The sequence below is a fragment of the Anomalospiza imberbis genome, chromosome 1 (genome assembly GCF_031753505.1).
Source record: "Anomalospiza imberbis isolate Cuckoo-Finch-1a 21T00152 chromosome 1, ASM3175350v1, whole genome shotgun sequence".
NCBI classification, from domain to species: domain Eukaryota; kingdom Metazoa; phylum Chordata; class Aves; order Passeriformes; family Viduidae; genus Anomalospiza; species Anomalospiza imberbis.
The window spans coordinates 115,296,724-115,321,756 of record NC_089681.1 but is presented as its reverse complement, the minus strand read 5'-3'; the positions used below and the strand labels follow the sequence as shown (position 1 = coordinate 115,321,756).

Genomic DNA, 25,033 nt, shown 5'->3' with positions numbered 1-25,033 from the left:
TTCATTAGGTGTTTAGAATATAGCTTTCATTTGGGTAATCACAAACCTATGAATACTTAAGCGTGTCTCAAGCAAAGTAGAAGTAGTTTGAATGGTGGACAGTTGATAACACTGTTGTTCTCATATGCAGCCTAGTGTGGCACCAAATAGCACAAGCTCAAATGTGGTACCTCTTGCTCTGGGAAAGGCACTGGGCAAAGCAGGGAAAAAATTATTGTAAACTGTTATGAATGTCCCACAACAGCTGGGATCCAAGTGGAGCCTTCTTCACCAACCTTTACAAGAAATTTGCTTTGTTTCTGTCTGGTTGATGCTAACTTGCACTCAGTGCAGGACCAACTAAGCCTAAATTGCTGCTTTTGAGAGTTGCAGCTACAGAATCAAATTGCAGCTGCTGAGTTGCTCCTAAACAGTGCTTATGCCAGCACATAAGATGGGGACAGAGTACACAGGTCTGTAATGCCCACTTGCTGACATTGGTGCCCTTGGAGCAACTATGGAATCTACCAAAAGAACACCAATTCACTCTGAGCTGTTTCCAGATACTAAGATGTTTATTGTAAGATTCAACATGAAACTACAGCCATCACATAAACAGGATCTGTACAAGCACAGTTATTAAAAATACTTGCTCCTCAAAACATTTTAAGTGCCTAAAGTTCACCCATACAATGACATTCACCATCTTACCCATCAGAGATTTCTCATATACTCTCAGATCCATTCTAAAGGAGCTTGAATAGAATCACTTAAGTTATAAAAGTATCAATCCGTATCATTAAAAATAAGTCACTAGAATAAATCCAAGCCCCCTTAATCTGATATCCTTAGAACTAGACACACAACTATTTACATATTTATATAACATATTGTGCAAAATATATCATCCAGGAAATTACTTTCTTCATGGCAGAAGCACGGTTTTGCTGAGAATCTCAAAGACAACTAACCAGTTCCTCATTGGATATTTTCAGAGAATCTTTCTTACGAGAACGTCGTTTAGCGTCTTTTTTCAGCTTGAAAATTGGAGAACACAGGAACTTTGTATCTGTAAATGGATCTCCTCTCCTGAGTTTCCTGTTTGAAAAAAAAAAAAAAAAGGCAAAACTAAGTTCTGTTCCCTACATCACTTTAAAAAATAACTTTTAGCTAGTAAGCTCCATTTCACACGAACTAGGCTGTATTATTAACTCTGGAATTTGAGTTCTTTGAGCTCTTTTTTTAAGGTCTTGTTTTCAAGATCTAAGTAAGCCTTTCAAATCCTCTATTGGATGGAATGTAATGAACTTCATGTCAAACTGAAAAGTAAAGACACCTACCCTGCAATACTTGGTTCTTTGTAGTTCACAGTAACAGTACAACTTCGCCGCTTGCGTTTTGGAGACTGAGGTCCTTCACCTTCAGGGACAATTTCTGCATCCCCAGTGCTGGAGAGCACTGCAGCTGTATTGGTAACATCACAGAGATGCCCACGAGATGGCTCAGGAGGCTGCTCTGTGAAGAAATTAGGCACAGTTCAGGTAAGCAAGCTTTAAAGAAAATCTAACCATTCTTAAAACATTACTCTTTTAGTTGCTATAAAAAAAAAACCTGAAATAAAAAAGCCTAAATCTCCTAAATAATGTTATCTTCCAAGAAAACAAAACCAATTACAGAACACTTTCTGTACTTACTAATAGACTTATCACTTGATTTGTTTTCAGTCTCTTCTTCATGACAGAACTTCTGCTCACGCTGTGCCAAACATCTTTTAGACCTTGGCCTTGGATGGATTGGTGACATAGGGCTCTGATCCACTGAACTTTGCCTTTTCTTTGATTTACTCTTGTAAGGCTCATAGAGGCTGTCATCTGAGTCACCTGCAGTACTGCTTGACTCAATGGTATTGGTTTCAGCTGAGTCTTCTTCATCCTCCACTTCAATATCGCTGTCATTCCCCTTGTTTTGTCGAAAAGGTGTAAGATGGACACTCTCTTCCAAATGAAAGTCATAAGCATCACTGATGCCACCCAAGAAATTCTGCTTTTCTTTAGAAGCCTCTTTACCCAGTTTTCCTGGTCTTTGTTGGGAAGTAAGTGGCCATTCCAGTTTTCCTTTCTGGTGCTTTTCTTTCCTTCGTTGAGGCTTTTCTCTGCTTTTACACTCAGGTTGTTTAAGATCGGAATTACGTTTTAATTTGAACTGTGCAGTTTCAGAAGTTTTCTGCCTCAATGGCAGCTCTGAATTGATCTTGCTTTCATTCAAGTGAGGAACAGCTGCATTCATATTTCCTGTAGCACACTTCTCTAGACTTTCCTCAAGCCTAATTTCATTCTGTTCAGAAAGTTCTTTTACTGAATCAGGTCCTTCTAAACAGTCCAAGGCACCAGTACAAACAACATTAGGGTTCCTCATCGTCGAAAAGTGACGTCTGGTGGATACACTTTTTGGTAACACACTACCAAATTGAAACTTTACACTTGAAGAAACATTTTCCAGCTCTGGCTCTGTGTTGTTCAGATGAAAATCAGATGGCTGTCCTTGTAATTGAAGGGAAAATGTCATATTAAAGGCAAACAGAAAAACCATGTTAAGATTTTGTGCAAAAATTCTGAACCTGTCAAAAATTCAGACTATTCTTTGGCTTTTCTCCAGAGATTTTTATAAACTAGGATTTGGCAATTGAGATAAGCTCTGTTTAATATAGCTTCCATGCAGAAAGCAGTTAGGTAATATAACACTAGTATTTTCCTCTCAACTGTTGCTTTTGGAAAGGTTATTTACAGATATTGATTTTCCTGAGTGTTTTGCTTTGTTAACAAGTTTTTATTAATTTCATAAATGCTAATGACTGTATAAAGGCAATTTTACTTAGTTGAACTGTTTGATAGATAATGAAACTGGGTTGCAGCTATAGAGAAGATAAAGCAGTTTCAAATTCCTCCCTATTTTGCTGGACATCTTCATTCAAACATTTTACCAGTGGACAGCATTAGTATTTCCCCTTTATGACAAGAAGCAGAAAGTTACTTATCAGTTCCTTCACAAGCAGCAATTTTTTTAGCTTGTACTCACACATTGTTTTCCTAATTCAAAAACAGCAATGTCTGATATTTTGATTTAGTTACCTTCGCTTGGAATTATTTTGGTAGAGGAAATGTCACTGTCAGATTCCACATAGATCTTTGACAAAGAATTTCTGTCACCACAAGTTTCCATCCCACTTGGAAGTACAGGACCATCTTCAAGAACACACTCTAGAGGTCCTCTAGAGAAAATACCAAAGGTAGTATTTACTGAACAGCAATAGAGTTTAACACAAGGAACAGCTTTCATTACATTGGGTTGCTTCCCTTTTTCCAGTCAGAAAATTAAACTTCCTGTAACAGAGTTTCCAGACATAGAAAGGCATTAATCAATGATACTTACATTGAATGTGTCGGTCCTGTGACACTGCAACTGTTTCCAGGACCTGAAGAAAGCACTCTTTGATTCTGTCAACAAAATAAATCTCACTGTGATTAAATGGATGACACAAGCTTGTACCATCTACAAATTTTAGACAACAGCCAAATTACTCCAGGAAGCACCAAAGAGGCCCTTAACTCCCTTTCTGTCTAGCTAACACCAAGTGCTGTGGGTGTTAGTCAGCCACTTTCTCAGCCTCTGCACATCAGCACATTCACCCCTAGCTCAATCCTACAACAAGACAGGGGAAGGAACTGTGCATAAAGCCCCAGAAAATCAGGGTGCTCCAACCACTGCCTAGCAGAGCCTCAGTCCCACTTATAACTTACTGACACACCCCCACAGTGTGCACCCCTGGGATACCGGGAACTGTGGGACTAGTCCTACCTCTGAACTAGGGCTCAGATCTAAAAATCTACATGCTTCTATGGTGGAAGAAGTGAAGGCCTGCTCCTCAAGAGGAAAAGGCACTTACTAGGTCTATGGAACACAAATTCTTTGCTAGGCCAAGGAGTGTGACTGAGTCCAGTAAATTCTCAGACACTTTGGAAATTATCTCATTCAAGGCTAACAGTCAGTTCTAATGGACAAAGGAAGGACAGTAACACTGTTACTATCATACTCTAGTATCAATTACAAACTTATCAGCATTATGAGATAATTAAAATCTGAAGAAACCTCTGTCAGGTGCCTTCACATGTGATAAGCTCCCTACAAAATTCACAGAAAATGGACTTTAATTTTTGTTAATTAAGACTTTATGTTTACTTTTCTTATTTTAAATAAATGAGAAAGAAGTGAAAAAAAAAATTTCATTACCACATGTCAATGTATCCAAAGCAGCATACCAAGTTAGGTGAAAAAAACCTCATTGAACATGCTGAATTAATGTTTTATGAGACATTTAAGAGCATAAAGATATCTATAAATGGATTGGTACAGATTCTGATGTTCAGCTTCACCAGCTCATACAGTTATTATTAAAAATACCTCCACGTGTCCTTGTTCTTGCTGGAACCTATGATTTCTTTGCAAGTCAAACATCTGAGCCTTCAAAATGTGATAATCTTTCCTTAGCTGAAGAATGGTAGCTTCAGCTTCCCTCAGTTTGAGCTTGTGTTCTTGCAAGGACAGAGCCAGATCTCTGTTGTTTGCTTGAATGATCTTAATTTTGTTGGAGTTGTTGGCTGCAACACAACACAATTAGTGTTTCAGATGGGATTGAAAAGAAAACAAATAAAATATAAATCCTAAGATACTTAGGCATCTTACTTGCTCTTTTGGCCTTTACGGTGGAGAACTGTGTAGTTTTACCCAGCCTTGACCATTTCTGAGTCCTTTTCTCTCTCATACGTTGTTTTATGTCACTCAGACTGTCTTTGAAGGACTTCCTCGAGTATTCTGCCATCTTCTACCTTTAAAAGTAGAAAACGTGAGGAACCCACGAAGCTGGGGTTGCACCACGCGCCCCCAACGCCAAAAGAAAAGGCACAGAGATAGAGGAGTAAAGCTCAGGGCAGTTTTAAGCGGAGGTACACCGAGAGCAAAGACCCACAACCAGGAAAAGACACGCAGCTCTGGCCATTCTCACCGCAGCTGCTGCGGCGAGGCCGCTGTCCCGACCGCGCGTGGCGGAACTGCAAAACGCGCGGAGCCCGCGGCAGGGCCGGGCAGGGCTTTAAACACCGGGGCCGCAGCCAAGACCTCGGCTCGGCTCTCCCGAGCTGCCGGCAGCCGGGCCCCCGCTCCTCTAACTGCAGGCACAGCGTCCCAGCACCCCGCACCGGCCGGCCGTACCTCCTCGGAAGGGCGAGCGCAGGGCACCTCCCCCGACCGGCTGCGGCCGCCCGAGCCCCCGGCGGAAGCGGGAGGGCCCGCACGAATACGAGCGCAGCAGCGGCCCGGAGTTTCCCTCGTCCCGCAGCTCGGCGCCCCTCCTCTGCGCACGTCCAGCTCCTCGTCTCTCCGCGGCCCGGCTGTGCTCGGCTGGGCCCGGCTGGGCCCGGCTGTGCTCCGCTCCGCGCTCGGCTCCCGCTCCGGCCGCGCCCGGGAAGCGCACGAGCGGCCGCTCGGCCCCGCGGGGCGGCACCACCGCGTCTGCCACCGCCGCCACGCGCCGTTCAAACGCCGCCGCCGCCGCCTCCCATTGGTGCGCCCGAGCCGCGCGTCACGCCGCGAGCGCCGCGCGCACCCGCGCCTGGCCCCGCCCGCCGCCGGCGCCGCCTCAGCAACCGCGGGGCAGCGGCGGGCGAGCAGCCGCCGGTCGACCGGCAGGGCCGGGAGCTGGAACTCCTTAATCTGGGGTGCTTTACTGCCTGTGGCCGCTGCTTGCAGCAGTCGCAGGATGAGCCTCTCGCACTTTGCAGCTGCGCTGTGAGAGTTACCCACGGCCAGGCCGCGAAGTGTAGGACGAGCGCGAGAGGAAAGCGAATGCCTTTACTAACGATTAGATGGGTGAAGGTGTGGGTATTAAAGCCTCTGAAATGGGTCTTGGTGTCTCTAACTTCGGGCAGCAGGTTTGTTGCATAGCCCAGGCAGCTTGGCTTGTGAAACAGACGAGGCGCTGCGCAGCCTGCGTTCTGAACTTTGGGGTAAGGCACTGGGTTCAGTGGGGGAATGTGTGCTGGGCAGTTGGGGAAGGCTGTGCCTTCCTGGTTCCTCAGCCGTGGCGAAGGGAAGAGGGCAACGTGCGGCTGGGAGCTCAGGATAAAAGGAGGCTGCGTCCTGCGAAAACTCAAGAGAGAAAACCCTGCACCTGTGTGTCCCAGTGGACTCTATTCAAATAAAGTTACAGAATTCCTCTGTCTCCTTTTTGGACATAAGCCTCTCTGGTGTTAGTGGATTTTCCTGATAAACGTGAGGGAACCTACATCTTCTGTGTGCTTTTACACATCTTTACGGTGTGCTGAACCTGGATTAACTACTGGGAGAAATGAAAGAAAAAAAAATGAGCTAAACGATGTCTTATTAACAGAATAAATGGTATTCTTGATTCTGTTACCTCAGCATTTTGTAGTTGCTGCACTTTTTTTTTGTCTTACAGCTATCTGATTTCCTGGTTTTATTAATTACAACTTGAATGTGTTGTTTCAAACTTGAAAAATTCTCATGGATCATGACAGAAACCATGATGTATGTGCTTTTGTCCTTTCCTGCTCCTTGCAAGGTGATGTAATTTTTGTTTTTCCAGTTCAGCCTTGAAGACCTCATCTATGTAGATTTTACAGTAGTATAAATGAATATTTAACTTACTCTCCTACTTCATCAATAGATGCTGTTAAAGTTGGTGTTGCATTCCTATTAGCAAAGAAGTTGTCCTGTGAACCCAGCCCTGGATGCTGTGTGACAATCCCCTTTGGAGACATGAGATCATGTAAAAACCCCCATATTTTCTTTAGGATTCAGCATGAAAAATTATGATCAATTTACACACAATATAGACCCATTTATTAGTAACACACAAAACCACAGCAACCCACAATCTTAGTTTCTCATTACATGTTTTTTTCTTTTTTCTTGTCTGCTTGATTAACCTAAGTAACATCTACCAACCCATCCTTCCAGCCTCAAAAAACTCTCCCAGAACAAAACCTCACAGGCCTGGGGGAAAAAGAAAATAAATGTTTTTAAAAACCTAACCAAGCAACCAAAAAAACAGCCCAAAATCACCTCAATTTTCCTTCCTCTCTCTCCCCTGCGAAAGCAGAAGAAAAATAGAGACATACTGGACATTAAAAATCACATAGTTTGTAGAAATGCTGGTTTTCTGCTATTGTATGATTAGCTTCACATCCCCTTCCCTCAGGCCCCTCGCTGTTTTAAAGGCCATAATTGGGTGCGCGCCTCCAGTCAGCCTCAGCGAACAGTGTCACTTGGAGCCTTGCAAATCTCTCTGTCTCTAACATAGATACATAGATGAAACTATCTAGTTTAATTCAGCTTCTGGGGGCTTGGAGGGTTGTTTTTGAGCCTTTTTTTTTTTTTCCCAGCTAGGCACAGCTATACTAACCCAAAGCAATACCTTTCCCTACAAACTTTGTCTTGCTTAAAGGCAGCAGGTGTTTTGCATTTGGCCAAGTAGCAATGCTGGTAAGGTGTTTTATCCATTAGTCATTTATTAGCTTGGCACAAATACACTGATTGTGATTAAATGAACCCTGTTTTGATAAAAAAATAATGCTTTCTCCATTACTATCTAAGTGCTACTCTTAATTAATTTTTTTGTCCTGAGTATACTTATATCAAGATTAAAAATCGTCTCTTCACATTTTTTATTCTATTGTTCCCATCAGTTTTGTTACAGCTCATTCAGAAACATTTTGGAATATTTCTGCAGATTATCTTTTATTTCTTGTATTTGAATTTCTATATCCTGATAATCACATTTTCACTGTGACTGAGGTGTGCTCCTTTGTGCATTAGTCTCATCCCTAGACAGTTTTGTTTCTATTAGACTATTTGCAGGTTACACCCCCTGTATCATTTTACTTATTCATAGTGGAGGATTCCAAGTAGTGAATTTTTCTAGCTCAACTGAATCTTTGCTGTAAGCAGTTTCACATTTTCCTCTATAAAGATTGATGCTGTCGTTGGTGCCAGAGTTGCTATGGATTATTAGTTTATTTCTAGCGGGTGTACTCATGTGGCAAAACAGCTGCTGCTGCGACTGGAATTGCAGTATGGAAAGATTTGCTCTCATCTTAGATTTATTGTCTTGCATTACAAGGCAAGAGTTGCTTCATATAACGACAGCAAATTACAAGAATCTGAACTGAGATTCTGGGAGCATTCTGGATACTTATCAGAATTGTCTGAGTGTGATGTTACATGGTGATATCCAATACATTCTGTTAGGGCTCAAAGGAAGTTGTTTTTCCCAACTAAGCAAACAATCAGGTATTAAATATCCTGTGCAAATTTAAATAAGTTACTTTTATTGCTACCAAAACCAATGTCTTCAAATAAATGGAATTTTAACTTTTTGAGTGAATGCTTATGAGAGGCATTGATAATCCAGTATTTGATGGAAAATATTTTTAAAACTTCTACTGGTTTCAATAACAGGATGAAGTGTATTGCTCTATAAGAACAGACGTTTAGACTTGCTGTATCTACTTTTTCACTCATTTTTGGTGATCACCAGTAGGGCACAGGAGAGCAGCCATGATGTGGTGACCAATGTCAGGCTTTTGTTGATGCCGGCAGCTGGGTAACCTCCAGATACCCAATTTAAATACCCCACCCATCCTTTAAGCTGCTCCATGTCCAAGCCTACATCAGACAACCACAGTGGTGATATTGGTACTGTCTGGTGTTAACCATCAGAGTAGCTGAATTAGGATGGTATATATGATTCATATTTTACTACCTTTACCACAAAGAGGTACAGAGCTGGAAATCACAATGTATGGAATGCAGTGCATACTGTGTGGACAAAAGGAAAAGTGTATACAATAGACTGTTCTGTGTAGTACCAAATTAATGAATCCTGCAAGTGGCCTGTTCGAGGACATCCTTAGAAGTGGCTTTTACGCACCAGTAGTATTTCCTTCCTTTAGCAGAGAGAGAGATTGATTAGTGGCACACAGGACTGTCTTGCTTTCCATTACCTTTTGGGTTTGGGAAGATCATTTATGTCTTGCTGAGTCAGGTCTGTTCTTATTTGCTGTGCCATGTACACTGCTGCTGCCTTGCAGTACTTTCCTTCTTGGCCATTGGATGGCTCATTTGTGGGCTGCCTTCAAACTGTTCAGCTCTGATCAGCTTGGATAATGTTTGATGTTGATGTTTGTAGCTATCATCTTCTTGGAAGTATCATGACAGGAGTCTAAGAATATTTGATGTGTGGGAACTGCAAGATGCTGATGCACACTCTTCTTCCCGAAAACAGAAAAGCAGCAAACATTTTTTTGAAGAAGCTGATGCAGACGTATTTGAGTAAATAAGGTGTACTAGCTTGAGCAAGTTTGGCTGAAAATCCTGTAGAAATAATGACCTGAAAAGATTTTGACAACTGGATAATTGATATTTGTCCTTCGGCAAGGTTAAAAAGAACTGTGAGCATTTTTTGGGTGTCATTATTTTTATGTATGTCCCTATATGCTATTTCCTTCGCATTTCAGAAAGATATATCAAATTAGAGCCATAAGTTGCTAAAGTTAAGACCATTTCTATTTTGGAATATGTTATTCCTATTACAGACTCTAAGTTATCCATAACCACTTTCTAATTATAAGGCTAATTTTTTTCTTTCTCAAAAATAACTTTGTTCTACTTGCATGCAAAACTACAAATATAAGAAGAGAAGTCTGAGTTAATTGAAACGTGAGGCAACATGGGTTTCATTAAGCTAAAATTAATTAGCTCTAAATCAGCATTCCTACATTAGTTGTATCAGTGTCTTTTTGATGTAAATATGTATTCTATATTGTTCTAAATTCATATAAATCTTTATGTTTTAACTTATTCTAAAATGTTTTTAATTTTTAATCAGTTTAATGTAAGCAAGGATGTGAAAGATTAATAAGTATCTTGATCTGTTCATGAGAAATTTTCCAGACACAAAAATATATGCAGTGGTAATATTATGCATCAGATACAGCTGTGTCTTCCACTTTAGACACTCTGGATTATACATGTATGAGTTGCACCAAATCTTTCCTTTCAGTGCCAGGGAAAATCCAGAATCCCAAAATAATATCATAATCCATAGCAGTATGCAACAATATAAGTGCCAGTCAGAAATCTTGAAACTAAATGGTCCAGTGAGCAAAGAGGAATAATGTGTCAAAAGTGTAAATTAAATGTTCAACATTTTCTCAACATTTCTGTTGAGTACATACCTTAATTGATCATTGTACCACCTGTCGGTAGACCAGAACCCTGACTTTCTCCTGTACACAGCAGTTCCAGAGCATGCAGTCAGAAGCAGCCTCCTCCCCCTCAAATTTTCTATCCTCAAGTCTTCTACTTACCTCTGTCTCGCATTTTTGAAGTGAAGCATAGCACTGGTTGAAGGTTACCAGGCAGTAAACTTATTTTCTTTTTAAGCTTTGAAGGTTTTTTTGTTTGTTTGTTTGTTTGTTTTGTTTTGAGGTTTTTTTAGCCATTGAATGGAATATTTACTGACAAAAGTGTTTCTTTTCCTTCTTCTGTTTGTACAAATATGTGGCTTTCCACCAGTTATTGCCCAGTTTGTCCTGATGAATAAATAGCTCAGTAGTAGAATATGCCACTGGTAGAATTGTAGCATAAAGAGACAAAGGCAAAAATGACCTGCTTAGTGGATCTTGATGATAATTATGATGATTATGATGATGATTCTGTCAGGCATAATGGAATGAAACGCATTCATGGCTACAAGAATATATTTTAGTGTAGCTTTTCTTAATACTAATACACCTACCATAATCTGAGAGGCAAATATTAATCATATGATAATAAGTGCAGAAATCCTGGATCCGGATGGAACAGAGTGCCAGCAGCTTCCCACTCTTGCATACCTTCTCCCTCTAGGTGCTGTAGTGTCAGTGGAGAGGGTCTTGGTTTACATGGGTAAACTTGAGGTTAAAGCTGGGCTTTCTCTTTAAACACAACTACTCTTATATGTACACATTACATACAAGTATTTATTTGAGGCCTTGTAGTAGTGTGTACAATCCTTACTTGCTCCTAAAGCCACTGGTAAAACATGAAGAAAGACAGAGGGCTGAAGAAATTAACAGCGGCATTTGGCACGCACATTGGCTGGGGCATACTAATACTGGGTAGGGAAAAAATGTCTTGACAGCCAGCATTTCCTCTAGATCAGAATATTCAGTTAAGGAGGATTTTTATGAAGTGTAGAAAAGCAATTCCTGCTGGGGTTGTATTGCTGCAGTCAGCTCTCAGAGGTTTGGGTCATGGGTGAATGACTTTCAAAGAGCTAATCATTGTTCATAGGTAGGAGACAGAGATATAGATTGACGATTTGTTCTCTCACAAGAGGTCCTGCACAAACATTTTTTACTGACTTTAGTCCACCACAGAGAACAAGACAGGGGAAGATAGGTTATAATAAGATATATAACTGTAATAGCCAAGGATAGACAAAGAAGCAGACACCATTACCCCACAGTACTCCATTTGGTTCTGCTCTAGGTATGTTGCCCATATTAAAATAAGCAGGATTGCTTTATTACTTAAATGCTTTGTGGGAAATGCTGTGGGTAAGACTAGACAGAAAATAAAGGCAAAAAAAGAGTGGTCAGTTCCGAAATAAAGCAATACCCTGCAACCATCATTTGGTGCTTCTGTTGATAACAGATCTACTCACACTGAAGCTGCAGTTTCTTTTGAAGAAATGAGAATTTTGAATGACACACACTCATGAGGATCAACTGAAATCATAACTGTATGGACAAAATTACACTATAACATTTGACATTAAAATGGCTTCTAAGGTTTGAGGATGTTTTGTTTCTGTAGCTTAGCTTGCCACTAGCATCCTGATGTTTACTTGAACAGTTTAAATAGATCTGTCACCAGCAAAAGCTGTAAGTGGCATGACAGTGGTAAAGAGATATGGAAAGACAGCTGAACTGCTGCAGATGTGAACTTCAAACATTACAAGATTTTTGACTGACAGAAAAGTGGAACAGAGGCAGAATTCTCCAAGGTCTGTTATCTTTGCACTTGTGTTCCTCTGTATCTTGGTACCTTTTATCATTCTGTTATCATGCTTTGCAACTGTACTGTGTCCAGTGTTACAGCTTTTCATTCCCACAATTTCATCTGGTTTTCTGTCCTTTCAGAATATTTTCTCTCAGCTTTATTGGAGAAATTAGAATAAAACATGCAATATTGTTATTTTATATTTATAGGCAGATACAATAGGTATGGTAAGAACTAGAGATTGTATTAAGAAAGAGGAAGCAAAAAACCAGTATGTTGAAAAAGATTGTGTTTTAATGGATGTTCCATGATTCTTTTAGTTCATTTTGTGTAATTCAAATATTTAAAAATTTAAGAACATTTGAAAAATTAGATTCTGTGACAGAATTTCCTTCAATCTGAACTATTTAAATCAATAGAAATAGAGCACAGCATTTGTCATGATAAAATAATTGTAAAATTCTGGAATATTACTGAAAAAGAAATAATTAAACTATTATGTCACAAATTTTGATGTAATCAGTATGTTCCCAGAAAGTTTTTTCACTGTAGTTAAGTCAACAATTTCTAAAATAAAAGGTTGGGAGGAGACCTAATAAAAAACTCACAAAATGCTTTAGTACAAAGCAGTTTTATAGAAATTTCATGAGATAAATTAGATTGAAGTAATTGTTTACCAAGAAATAAGCACAAATCTGAGCAGAGTTGCTCAAATTACAGTTTTCTGTGCAGATGTTGTAGAGAAAATGAAATTGCAGACATGGAGCCCACTCAACATGCAGTCACATTCCTACGCATCTCTCCTATCATTTTTGTGCTGGAAACTAGATGTAGACTGTTGCAGAAGGGTCTTTGAGTTCCTGTTGTACACATTTAGATAAAGCTACTTATTTCTGGCTTTCCTAGTTTAATTCCTACAGGTACCACTGCACCTGCATCAGATACCCTGACTGCTGCCCCAGTCAGCAAAGGAAATAAACACACACACACATACAGATACTCCTGGTCACCTTAGGCCAGCTAAGAAATGATGGCTAACTCTAGGCCTCTCTTTTTTATCTTTTTTTAAAGAGGTCTAGAAACACAGAAGTTCTAGAAATAGGAGGAAAATACTGCTATGCATAAAATAGGAGCTCAATGTGCACACCATATTTTATCTGATTGCCTGCAGATTGAACAACCACAAATTACCCAGCTGGAAACCCATTTTAATTCTATTATTTTTATATGATTTGTTGGACTGTGCATTATTTGATAGTAAAGAGGCTTAGGTCTTAGTGCATGGTCTTCTGTAGTCAACTGGAGTACTTACTAGTGAGCAAGGAGTAAGGGAGTCTGCAGTTGCCATAATTCTTTTGCTAAAAATGTTTTCATATGTCTGCCTTAGTACTGGCTTATTGTAACTTATATGTTGCCTCATGAAAACTCACTTGGGCTTTTTTTAAATCCTGAAATCTTACACCAAAGTTCAATTTAAAATCAGAATTACCAGATATTTCAACTAAGTGTTTATTTTTTTCAGTGCAGCCTTCAGCACAGATTTTACTAAGATTTACACTTTCTTCTTTTAATTTGTATTGTCTTCTACCAGCTTATTGCTGTCTACTTCCTGACTAAGCTGCTGTTTGCTGGACAGTCAGTTTACAGTTTGGGATAACTGTGATTTTTAACCCTGGAGTGGGTGTTTTCTTATGGCACAGTGGAATTTGGTGTTGCTAGATTTTGTTAGAGACAATAATACCAACACTAATTGTTCAGGATTGCAAGGATTGCATTTCTCATTAATTGATGCTGGAGTCCATATATCATAAAAAGTCTGCAATTTCAAAAGAATAAAGTCCTCGAATGCTGTGGACAGGATCTTGGTGAAAATCTGGGAAAAAATCCCAAGATCTTTATTTGCCCCCGATCTTCACCATGGAGAATATGTGTAATTCTGCCCCCTCTCCCCAACCCCCCCCTCCCCCCACAGGTGCAGTGTCAGACTTATAAGGAATCTAAGCAAAAATCTGGCTTTTAGAAGCATCTCAATGTGTCCTTCAAAAGGAGTCAGTTCTGATCCAGAGGTGGTTTTCCTTGCTATTTTATTCACAACCCCTGCCCTTTCTCAGAATAACACCAGGATCTAGGACACGAGTAGCTTCTATTGGTCTGCAAGGTTGTCTGTTCCCCCCTGTGACAAGGTGCAGAGTGGAATACAGCTTTGATGTGACATGCCTCAGGCTTTCATCTTATAATGAGCTCTCCCAAAAGATCCAAACAATTCTAGGCTAAAAAAAAAAGCTAAACTTTATTTAAATAAATAGTTGCATTTCTACTTTTTTATATAAAGAAAACTTAAGGCAACTTGAGGTGACACACACAGAAAAAAGATTTATGCATTGTTCTCTTCTTTTCCACTATCACTGCAGACAGACCCTAGGTTTGAGCTGCTGGGTGCCCAAAATTTCTGTATAGCCCTGTTGCAATTTCTTCCCTGTCTTTCTAAAGCCAGGCTGTTCTTTCCTGTGAATGTCCTGTCTATTCCTTCTTGTGGTACCCTCTGTTTTTTCTCTCTCTTGGGCATGCTGAGTTATCTCCTGTTACCTGGAGCAGGCTTCCTCCTCAACCAGTCTTTTCAAAGGAACAGAACATGTAACTGGGAACACACAAATTAAACAAAGACTGCATTATTGTATAGATATGGACAATGGCAGAGAGAATGATAATCCAAAGATATTAATATATATTACATTAATTTCTAATAGTTTGTATGCCCCATGTGTGTTTACACATGTACGTATCCATGGGTGTTGGTTTATGATTCTTTCCAATAGCTGCTGACCCCTTGCATTGGTTTCTCTGTTAGGAATTAATCAAAGTAAAACTATAAGGTAACAAAAGACAGTTTGCTCAGCCTTTCCGTAGTCTTCCTCATCAAAAATAACAACTGCATGTAACAATGATGGAAAAGGAAATCCTGCTGTTTATGGTAAAATTTACAATTGATTAACAGTGATATTTAAAACCTATCAACTGCATCATGGTAGTTTCAAATTTCAGCAGGGCTACTTTTTCGTGCCCCTGTGAGCTTGCAAAATCTAAGCCCAGGGTCTTTGGGTGGGTTGAGAAAGTCAATGTAAGCAGCAACTAAAGCAATTCCAATTTCACTGTCAGGCTTTTCAAGTCTCTCCCTGGCCACCTGAAGTGCTTTAAAAACTTCCCTTTCAGAATGTGCCGTCATTCAAAATTAGTTTCGCAGAACACATTTTATAAAATCTTCTTTACACCTGTGATTTTCATCCACTTTGTTTTTAGCTGTCCAGAGCATGTTCTCTTAGACCTTACATGTCCTTGCTACCTTAAGGACAGTGTAGCAAGTTAATTCATACACATTCTTGATATTCCAGCAGGCTTTCTCTCATTATCTATCTGCACCTGAAAAGTGTGGAATGAATTTCAGGAAAATAATTTACACTCCTGCCTCCCTCCTACCTTCCTACAATTCTCACAGGGTAAGAATAACAGGTGTTATTGGTGGAGTTACTAATAGTAATCCAATGGGTACTTTTGTAAGACAAAATTTCATCATCATCCAGTGGGACAAGTAAGTTCTTTGCATTGCTTCAGTGTTTTCACTTACCATCTACACTTCAAGATAATATATTTAAAATGTATGATATAGTGAAGTTCAAAGCTATCCAGCAAATCCCATGTTACCAAATTAGGTTAATATTTAATACCCTTTTGTGTTAGGTCCAGGTGTCGACTAGCAATCACAGCAATCGTCACTTGGTGGAGCCAGATTACTCTGCAAGTGAATGTGTTTTACAAATAATTTGCAGAAAAGCTATCAAGACAGAATTTATAAATAGTACTTTGGAGGAAGTTAATAAAAAAATTGTGGGACTTCAATAATTCCTTTTAGAAATTAGAAGTTTTTCGACTTTGCTTTTAATTACTCCAGCACAGAAGAAGTATCAGACTTGCTGGCCAAAGCAAAGGCCATCTCCTTTTGCTGGAGTAAAATGGAAATACAGTATATTGGTATATTTGATGACATACATGCAAACCTGCAAGGATGAATCCATAGCTGTCAATCTTAGCACAATTTTTTTTTTTAATTCAGCATGTTAATTTGTATGTATATGTTTTTACATTATTTTCCTATGAATATTTAAAATTTATTCCATACTTGTGTCTCTCTTCTAAATGTTCTTCATAAAATCTGGAAAGACACCTAATTTATTTCTTGTGTAGTGAACAGATTATACTTGGAGGAAAAAATGAGGGGATACCACACTGTAAACACCTTCTCTATACTCTGCTAAGTATGAAGAACTCTCAGTAACTTTTCCTCACTACTTCTTTCTTTTCTACCCATATGAATGGGACACTATTTAAAGAAGTGTCAACAGCAGAAGCACCTACTCATTCTTATTCTGCACTGTACTGTGCACACTGAAACAAAGAACTTGGGGAATTTATGGTTCTCTCTGGCATTGGGATACTCAGTGATCAGAGGTTACTCCTGAGAGTGTGTGTATTTTCTTGTCGTTTTGTGTGGGTTTTTTCCCCTTTTATTCTCATTTTTTAGGGTTTGCTTGCATTGAATTCATCTGAGATGGATAAGGATAGGTATTTTTGAGGAGTTGTTCTGACTACCATGTGAATAAAATCTTACATTTTCAATATATTCTTTAGACTTGTCAGATCTCATTTGCCAGGAATAGACTCTGTCATTTGAGCTCAAGCTTCATATTTTATTGCATATTACATTGAGCACATGGTTCTTTCCTGGTTGGTGACCCCCTGTGCCAAAAAGAGCCAGTTCTTCCAATCAGCCATCTGATATATCTGACAGATATATCCGGCAACCGGCTTATGGAACAGGAGAGAAGCCACAATACTGGGGAGAGGAGCTTAAGATTGGCCAGCTAGAGGGGTTTATACTCTGAAATGCAAAGACAAAATTCTCAGTGACATAATGGCATCACAGTCCCACACATTGAATGACTTTGCTCCCAGCTCCCGTGTGTGTTTTTAGAAGTACATCTGCTTCCATGACCTGTCGAGTCAGATGACAGTTGAGATTTTCAAGCCTTCGAGATTCTGGCAAACCTGGCACAGTGTGTTCTTATGACTTTTCCCATCCTAGTATAAAAAAGTGAGAAGCTTCTTGAAAATCTGATGTTGCAGCTTCTTAGACTGTACATGCAAAACCATACTAGAGACATTATTCAGAACTACTTCGATTTTCTAAATAATTAGAATTCCTCAATTATTTTTGCATAGAACACATTCTTTCTCAGTGAATAAAAATATGCATCATGAAAACTAACCATATTTCTAGAGCATTGCCACTTATAAATGTGGGCAGCAACAAGATATATGTTAAGGAGAACTAAAAATCACTGTATTTCTGCCCAGCAAGAGAGGAGGAAAAAAAAAGGTATATTAAGAACAGATCACATTTTATGGAAAGACAGCAATGGCATTACTGGTAAAAAAGAGAAAAGGTCAAACAGAAGAAAAACTTGAAATGCAGAAGTGACTTTCCCACCTACAGAAGGGCAGGATATGCTCTGTTAATGTTGGAAGATGGAATAGGGGCAGAATAGATGTGGGGGTGTTGGTTTTGCACATCCAGAATATCCGGAAAGAGCCCTTGTGGTGGCCTCTTTCTGAATCACTGTCCAGAACTTCTATTCAGGCAAAATGATGGCAATTGTTAAATTTTGCAGTGTTTTTCCAGATGATGAAGACTGTGGAGGTTTGGGGGATTTTTTTTTTTGTTTGTTTCTAACTGGATAGCTTTATTTCTCTTGTATATTTTTGGTTATACCCTGACAATTTGCATTTGGTTTCTCTGCCTTTTCTTAGGATAAGCATACTTATTACAAGTCACACAGGATGTTTGACATCCTTGAGCAGGGAAGAAAATTTTTGGAATTTCTTTCTTTTTCTGATTTTCTGCTTTTCTTCTGTGATACCATTTGAACAGCTGTTTCTAGCTCTGCCAACAAGGGAGAGAGGTTCTCAGCTGAAGGGTTTTAAAAGTTCATTAATTTAATTTATTCTGCCTCTCCAAAACAGATTTGCATTGTCATTGGTATAGTAGCTCTTATCTGTTTTTTTCCTCTTCCTTCCTTCCCAGTTGAATTAGAGATTTACAAACAAAATCCCTGATTTAATGAATTTCCTAACTGCTATGTCTAGTTTCACTCCTTTTATATAAACTACTTGATTTTATGTGCTCTTATTTTAATTCAGTTTATTGCTCTTTTTTTTTCTATTCTCCCTGTGGTTTTGTATCATCAGGAAATTTCACTTCTTCATGAATGCATCTTCATCCAGGTTAAAAGGGAGACACAGTCAATCAGTCAGTAAATCCCTACTCCCTGGAAACACAGTCAGCACCAGCTGTAGCTCAATTAAACTCAACACTTGAATAGTTCACAAGAGAACCCATGCTTGTATACACACATTAATCAAATAAATCCATTTTAACTTGTAGTCATATTCCAAACTTTCAGTTAATATTTTGGACAGTAAAGTGTGGGCTGAAGATACATGATACAAGTAGGAGATAATGAAACCTTCTCAGCATAATGTTTAAGCTTATGATGTCCTGACATACTCACTAAACAAGGTATGCTAAAGGAACCTAAAATATATGGAGCTTACATGCCCAAATGTTGATGGCCACTTCTCCTGAGTAATACAAGCAACTCAGCTGTTCAGAACCACTTGACATCTTTCTAGTTTGAAAATAGAGAAAAATATTTTAGTTTTTACTCTTTTTTTCCCTAGGATTGTGGATGCAACAGTTTGTAGAAGACTGTTTCTGTACATCTTCTTAAGTCAACTTAAAAACATTGTAAATAAAGTTATGCTTATGTTATTGAGATAGAATGTCTGTCTGCATTTCTTAATTCTGCAGATACTAAGAATAATTCCCAAGGATCAATGATTTCATAATCCATATTTAGAACAATTTGTATGTAACAATATGTGCTTAAATCCTGCTGACTCCATGTTAATGACCTATACTTGACCATGGGACTATACTTTACAGGCAACAGACCCCTACTAAAGGGCACTCTAGCTAAAAAGCACCCCAGTCTGTGGAGAATACAGGCCATGTCAGACTCTATTCTAGCTTTCTAGTCTCATTAATTAAATGTCTTCTGAACAGATTTCAGACAAGGTCAGGCTGGCCATGCTGATTGCTATTTAGAATGTGTTCCAAAAGAGCATAACTGCCACTGGTTGAGAATATTTTACTGAAATTACTTTTGTCATTAAGTGACTGGTTGTCAAACTGAAGTACATTTAGCTTAGTTTGGGACAGCTATCTTGACCCCGTGCTGAAGAGACATAAAGATGGACAAGTAGTTGTCCCAAACCACAACAATCAAGTTCACAAACACTACTGGGATCAAGTCCTGGCTGCAGTAAAATGTTTGAGTGTTTATAGATAACATATGTATGCAACAGTTCCACCCCAAAAAACCTGGTGCTCATGCTATGTTAGAAAAAGGCTTAAACTCACATCCCTTGTTTAGTCCAGGCTGTACACCATGGTGAACCTGACCTGGAAGTGTCAGGAAAAGCATACTTTCTCTTGGTGAAAACCTTCAAGAAGCTTTAGTTGCATTCTCATATGAAGTGAAAAATATTTGAAATGTGGAATGACATGAGAAAATACTTTTTTTTTTTTAACAGCTGTATTTAAAATCCCCTTTTCTCTAAAGTGGTGGGGGAGACATTTTTTGGTGATAGACTAGTAGACATAGCTGTGAAAATATTTTGCTTGTCACAGGCCATCGGCACGGATCCTCTCTTGGGCTGATAGCAGTGATAGAGACAGATCACTTTCCACACCCTCTGCAGTAATTGAGTTGGATTGCTTGAAATTAAATCATGTGTTCTTTTTCTGGCTGTTTCACCTTGCACCCAAACATTCCCAGTTCCAAGCAGCAAAAGCCCTAACCTGGAAACCAGGGAAGTTATTAGAGATACCCTGTGAAAATAATACCACTGTTCCTTCTTTTGCCTCTTGGCCTGTGTTCTGACACTGAGAGACACTGAGGTTAGATCCAGAGCTTACTTAAATCAGTGAGATCCTTTGGATTGGCTTTGGTGTCTATGGATCAAGTCCCAGCAGAATTCTGAAAATAAAACTCTAGCACTTTACAAAATATTATTAATTTAGTGGTGAAAAGATTTGCTATATAATTAATAAATAATAGGAAAATTTCTAACCCTATCTTAAAATCTTTACCTCACTGACACTTCCTAGCTCCAAAATAGTTTTTATAGAGGATTATAGTAGTGCTCTGGGTTCTGAAATCACTGGTGTATTCTTTCAGACACTCCTAGGTATCTGCTTGCATTTGAAAGGCACAGACAGTTCTGAACTCTGATTAAGGCAATATTTATGGTATGAAAAACTTGAACATCTTTTGATAAAAGAAAAAAAAAAACTGGCTTCAAAAGCTGCTCCAATTCTGAAACTTTAATAGATATTTTACCCATTTTTATTCAGCATAATTTTAAATAGAAGCACTGAAAACAGTGCTATAGGCTATATAGTGGCACAGCTTTAAGATGGCAAGTGAAGTAACTTGTGGATATTTAGAAGTGCTCAACAAAGCATAAATTACAAGGATCGGAAGACAGGAAAAACTCAGATGCCTACAAATGACTGAATGTTTCCCTAGGGCATAAACATTAATGACTTTAATTAGATTATAATTGCTCGTGGAAGCATAGTCTTGCACAAGATAAAAATACCTGACATTGCATTTGCAACTAGGCAACTGCATGAGAAGTACAGGGAGGTTTAATGTTAAACAGAAGTTATTTACTAAATATAAGGTGGTGCACAGTATATGCTGTATTCTCAGGATATACTCATATGTTTTTCAGATGACAGCACTGCTTCATCTATTTGGCACTGAGTTGTAGCTGTTGGAGTTAGAGATTGTAATAACTGAAAGGATAACAGATGGCAACAGTGTTTGTTTAACTGAGGGTCTTTGGGGCCCTGTGTATTTTATTTTCATCAGTACACTTGCAGAAAGATGCCTCAGTGACAATGCTTGGAATACCCTCTCCTTGTGTTGAGTGAAGATCCAGATATTCACCCAATATTTACAGCTCCACAAATTAAACTCCTGATTTAGGTCTATGAACTGCATTTCAGCTAAAATAGTCCTGTCACATTTCAGGTTTGTTACACCAGGTTATCAGACGTGTGCAAAATGGCCATGTGATGACTAAGTCCTTTTGCCCATTCTAGAAGTCTGCTGGTTGCCAACCTGTAAAAGTCACAATAGAGAAGTACAGTTGATTTTAAAAAGTGAATTTATTTTCAATATGGGAACTGAGGAGCTTTAACCCTCAGCTACAGTCTTGCTGAAACATTACCTCTCATGGAATCTTTGTTCTCTTGGCTATATGGTGGCATAACCACACCAAGAAGAGTGCAGAGCATCTCCTGCCCTCATTACTTAGAATAAGTGATTAAGTTTCCTGTCAAAACACATTTTAAACCACTGAGGTAAAAGAAAAATGAGTTCTACTCTCTTCCACACTGTTTAAACATACTGGCCACCAAGCAATTATGGATAGAAGAAAAGGGCCACAACAAAAACACACTGAAAAGATGCAGCTGCTGCAGATTGGTTCAAAATCCTGTGCAAATCAGAGAATCCCTGCTGTCTTAGCATGGGGCAGATACGTATCAGGTGTCCTACTGCTAGTTTCTCATATGGATGGATCATCTGTCCAGTAATGTCTGCTCTGTTAGAGGTAGAAGGATTCACTGTTACTGGCATCTGTTCACACTATTAACAAGATGAAAGATTTTTTTTTTTTTTTTGTTATTGGTTTTCACAGGAAGTGGTTACATGAGGACTTCACAATTATGAAATGTTGCGAGAGAATCAAAATGGTTAAAATATATGAATCTCTCAATTATATATTTATATTGCTGTTAAAAACTTTCAAGAAAAGTTTAAAAAAGTAATACAAATATATAATACAGATAAAACCTAACACTGGATCTGACTTTAATCTGAAACATAGCCTGAGGCAGCGGGCATTTTCTCACTGAGAGCATTTGATCATTGACTAGCATCAAGGTATTAGCTCTGTCACAGACTCAATTCACGACTGAGATCAACTATTACATGTACTGTTTCCAAAGCATTTAGACACTGTCTGGAGGAGAGAGCCTGTGCTCTGATCAGATCCAGCAGACCTGTGAACAAACCTGTGTGGACACTGCCTGCAGTGTAAACTGGGAACAGTGTACACTTGTATATATGGCACAGTATATTTGAACACATGCAACCCCACTAAAATGAAATATAAAGGAATAAATGTAGATGAAAAAGCACCATGGAAGGTACTGATCAAATTATGTTGATTTTACAGCTGAATCATTATTTAAAAGATATTAGCTATGCTAAAATATTGTAGGGTGGTGGGAATTGGTTTTTTTTTTTTAATACCTTATCTTTAAAACCAGCAAGATTATTTAACTGACAAAGTCATTACTTTCATATCATTGCTTCCCAGGTTAGGTTAGTGTCATTGACCATTGGGTTTCAGGAATAGCTGCAGGTGTTCTCAACTAGCACAAACACTGCTACAATTAATTTACTTCTGCAAGACTTTGACCTTGCTCCTATAGCAAATAGAGTGTTTCAAATAATTTTAAGAATATTAGTTACTCCTAATGAGAACACTATTGACTAAGATTACAGAGATGCTTTACCCTTCTAACATAAAGCTGTAGCTTGTTAGTGATGATGTGAAAATAGGTCGGGTGAAAATACTAGAGGCTTAACTCTGAGATCCTTATTTCATTTTTATGCACTTTTTTCTCCTTTTTATTCTAGATGGATCAAACTTTCAACAGAGAGATCAGTTAGGAAATTGGGAGACAAAAATAGTCTTCAGCTCAATACTTCTCACTAATTTACATTTTAGGTAAAGGTATTTCCTTAAAGGATTGTAGGTCTTTTAATCTTCTCATATGTTCTGCACTATAGCTCTTTTCATTTGCTTCATCGCAGTATTTTTACACTACTTTCTTATTTTATTCCTCTTTGACTGTTTTAACCCTATATCTGCTATAATTCTGGACTTTACATCCATGGCTGTCAAATAAAATAAATTGAAGATGACAGTTACTGTCATACCTGTAATGATCTGCTGACATAATATCTCACTTTCCCTTGCCCTCAATTATCATCAAAGCTGAAAGCTCTTAAAGTAGGATTTGTCTCCCTCCATTTGACTCTATGGAGTCCCAAGGAGATTTTGGCTCCTGCACTGTATGGGCAAATGCCATTTTAGTGGGGCGGGGTCCGAAATCACAAAGCTTCTTCCCCTTTTCTCTGTAAGTGGTGACTCACAAGCTTGGTGTACCCTGACTTGTAGGTAATATGGTTGTGTTGACTGCACAGCCCATTCTTCCTCCCTCTCTCCCTCCCTCCTGGCTGGAGCTGTCCTTATCCCAACCTGTGACACATGACCACTAGCATAATATTGTTGTTTTAGCCACTGTATTCTTTCTGTATATTGTACGCAAGACAACAGTTTAAATAACAGAACAAAATAGGTCATCAGGATTCACACAGTGAAGAACAGTCAGTGTAAGTACTGAGTGTTTTGAATATGGTAGAGTTGATAATGGAGGAATCACATATTTCTGGGAATACCTTAGAATCCTAGATCTTGAATCATGAATGTCATGTCAGTGTTATTTATTGTATGTTTTAAAAGAAAAAGTACTTAAAAATGTGATACAGCCACACTTATTGTATACTAAAACAGACTTAAAGCAAGGTACATTATTGATAATTGATTAGCTTTAGAGTTGAGCAGCATTAACTTATCCCTTATTTCAGGGAAAATTGAAACAAATGTGTGACTTTAAATGCTCATAAGTTTGCAATTTCTGAACCATTTTTCATTAGCCATGAATAATTTTTCCTTCCTCTGTGAGGATTTATAAAACAACCTGGAATGACGTGTGGAGAATTAGCCATTTTTAAGATTTCCATGCTTGAAAATTTCAATCAGCACATATGGCGAAAGCGCAGCTTATTTTTCATGCTGGCTTAACTCAAGTGACTGAATTGATTTTACTCATGCTTTCCAAAATAATTCATCACTGGACTGAGAACAGGCACAGACATTTTTGGCTTGACAGAATTTGCATGAGAAATTTAGGAGCCACTGATGCAACGGAGGGCTGAGCAGTGGATGGAGTTCCTCTTTAATGACAGGGGTCACTACCAGTTGGATCCTGAAGAAGCTTGATCTGCACACTCAAGTGAGCAATAATGGAGGATTCCAGCAGAAAATTAATAGACTGACAAATACTTTTTGTGCTTGATGAACTGTAATTGCATAGGAAGGCCAAATGCTAATGGTAAAACATGGCCTAACAAAAAAGATTTATGCCATGGATATGGGGATTGTTATTTGACTGTCTTCTCAAAGCAGCACTTCTAATCAGGGAAAAAAAACCTCTGTCAATCCCTTAAAAAAAATAACCATTATGAAAAATGAACCACTGCTCATGTTCTCTTTTGCCTTTTGTCCCAACATCTAGTAAACTACTAACAGAAAATTATAACTAATAAAGTTAAAGCAAGTAAAACCCTAGGAATTTCATTTCTGGACAGAACTCAGTGGTGTAACCCTCCCTTGAAACTGTGTACATTTCAATCGTCAGTACCTCAAATGGTAAAAGGCATCTTGGCTTATCTGTGCTTCATATCTGCTTCCGATCTGTCCTTTATGCAGTTTCACAGAGATGTGTTGCTTTTCCTGATCGATTGATTGGCCAAATGAGACTTTTGGCAAGCTCTATGGAAATTACATCATATAAAAGAAAAGTAGGTGTTTGTTGGCAGATCCCAGAAACATC

The 25,033-nt window shown here is 38.8% G+C and overlaps 1 protein-coding gene and 1 long non-coding RNA gene across 2 annotated transcripts in view; one reads left to right on the top strand and one right to left on the bottom strand.

Annotated features, from left to right (window-relative positions):
* Positions 1-533: 533 nt before the first annotated feature.
* SGO1 (shugoshin 1) lies at positions 534-4,940 on the bottom strand. Its single transcript, XM_068207396.1, has 7 exons — positions 4,720-4,940; positions 4,438-4,634; positions 3,409-3,473; positions 3,108-3,247; positions 1,674-2,519; positions 1,320-1,494; positions 534-1,077 (listed from the first exon to the last, which is right to left on the bottom strand). Exons 1-7 carry the CDS (start codon positions 4,853-4,855, stop codon positions 936-938), a joined length of 1,701 nt encoding a protein of 566 aa, XP_068063497.1. The 5' UTR covers positions 4,856-4,940; the 3' UTR covers positions 534-935.
* Positions 4,941-11,512: 6,572 nt separating this feature from the next.
* Positions 11,513-25,033, top strand: part of LOC137483942 (uncharacterized) — an 84,660-nt gene continuing 71,139 nt past the window's right edge. Inside the window, exons 1-2 of the long non-coding RNA XR_011004684.1 lie at positions 11,513-11,586; positions 11,953-12,103. This is a non-coding gene — a long non-coding RNA (uncharacterized lncRNA). The remainder of the gene's footprint in view (positions 11,587-11,952; positions 12,104-25,033) is intronic.

Coding starts and splice junctions, on each gene's coding strand:
- SGO1 (XM_068207396.1), bottom strand. CDS start 4,855: ATGGCAGAATACTCGAGGAAGTCCTTCAAAGACAGTCTGAGTGACATA. Junction 2,520..3,107: donor CAAAATAATTCCAAGCGAAG/GTAACTAAATCA, acceptor TTCAATTACAAG/GACAGCCATCTGATTTTCAT. Junction 1,495..1,673: donor ATCAAGTGATAAGTCTATTA/GTAAGTACAGAA, acceptor ATTTCTTCACAG/AGCAGCCTCCTGAGCCATCT.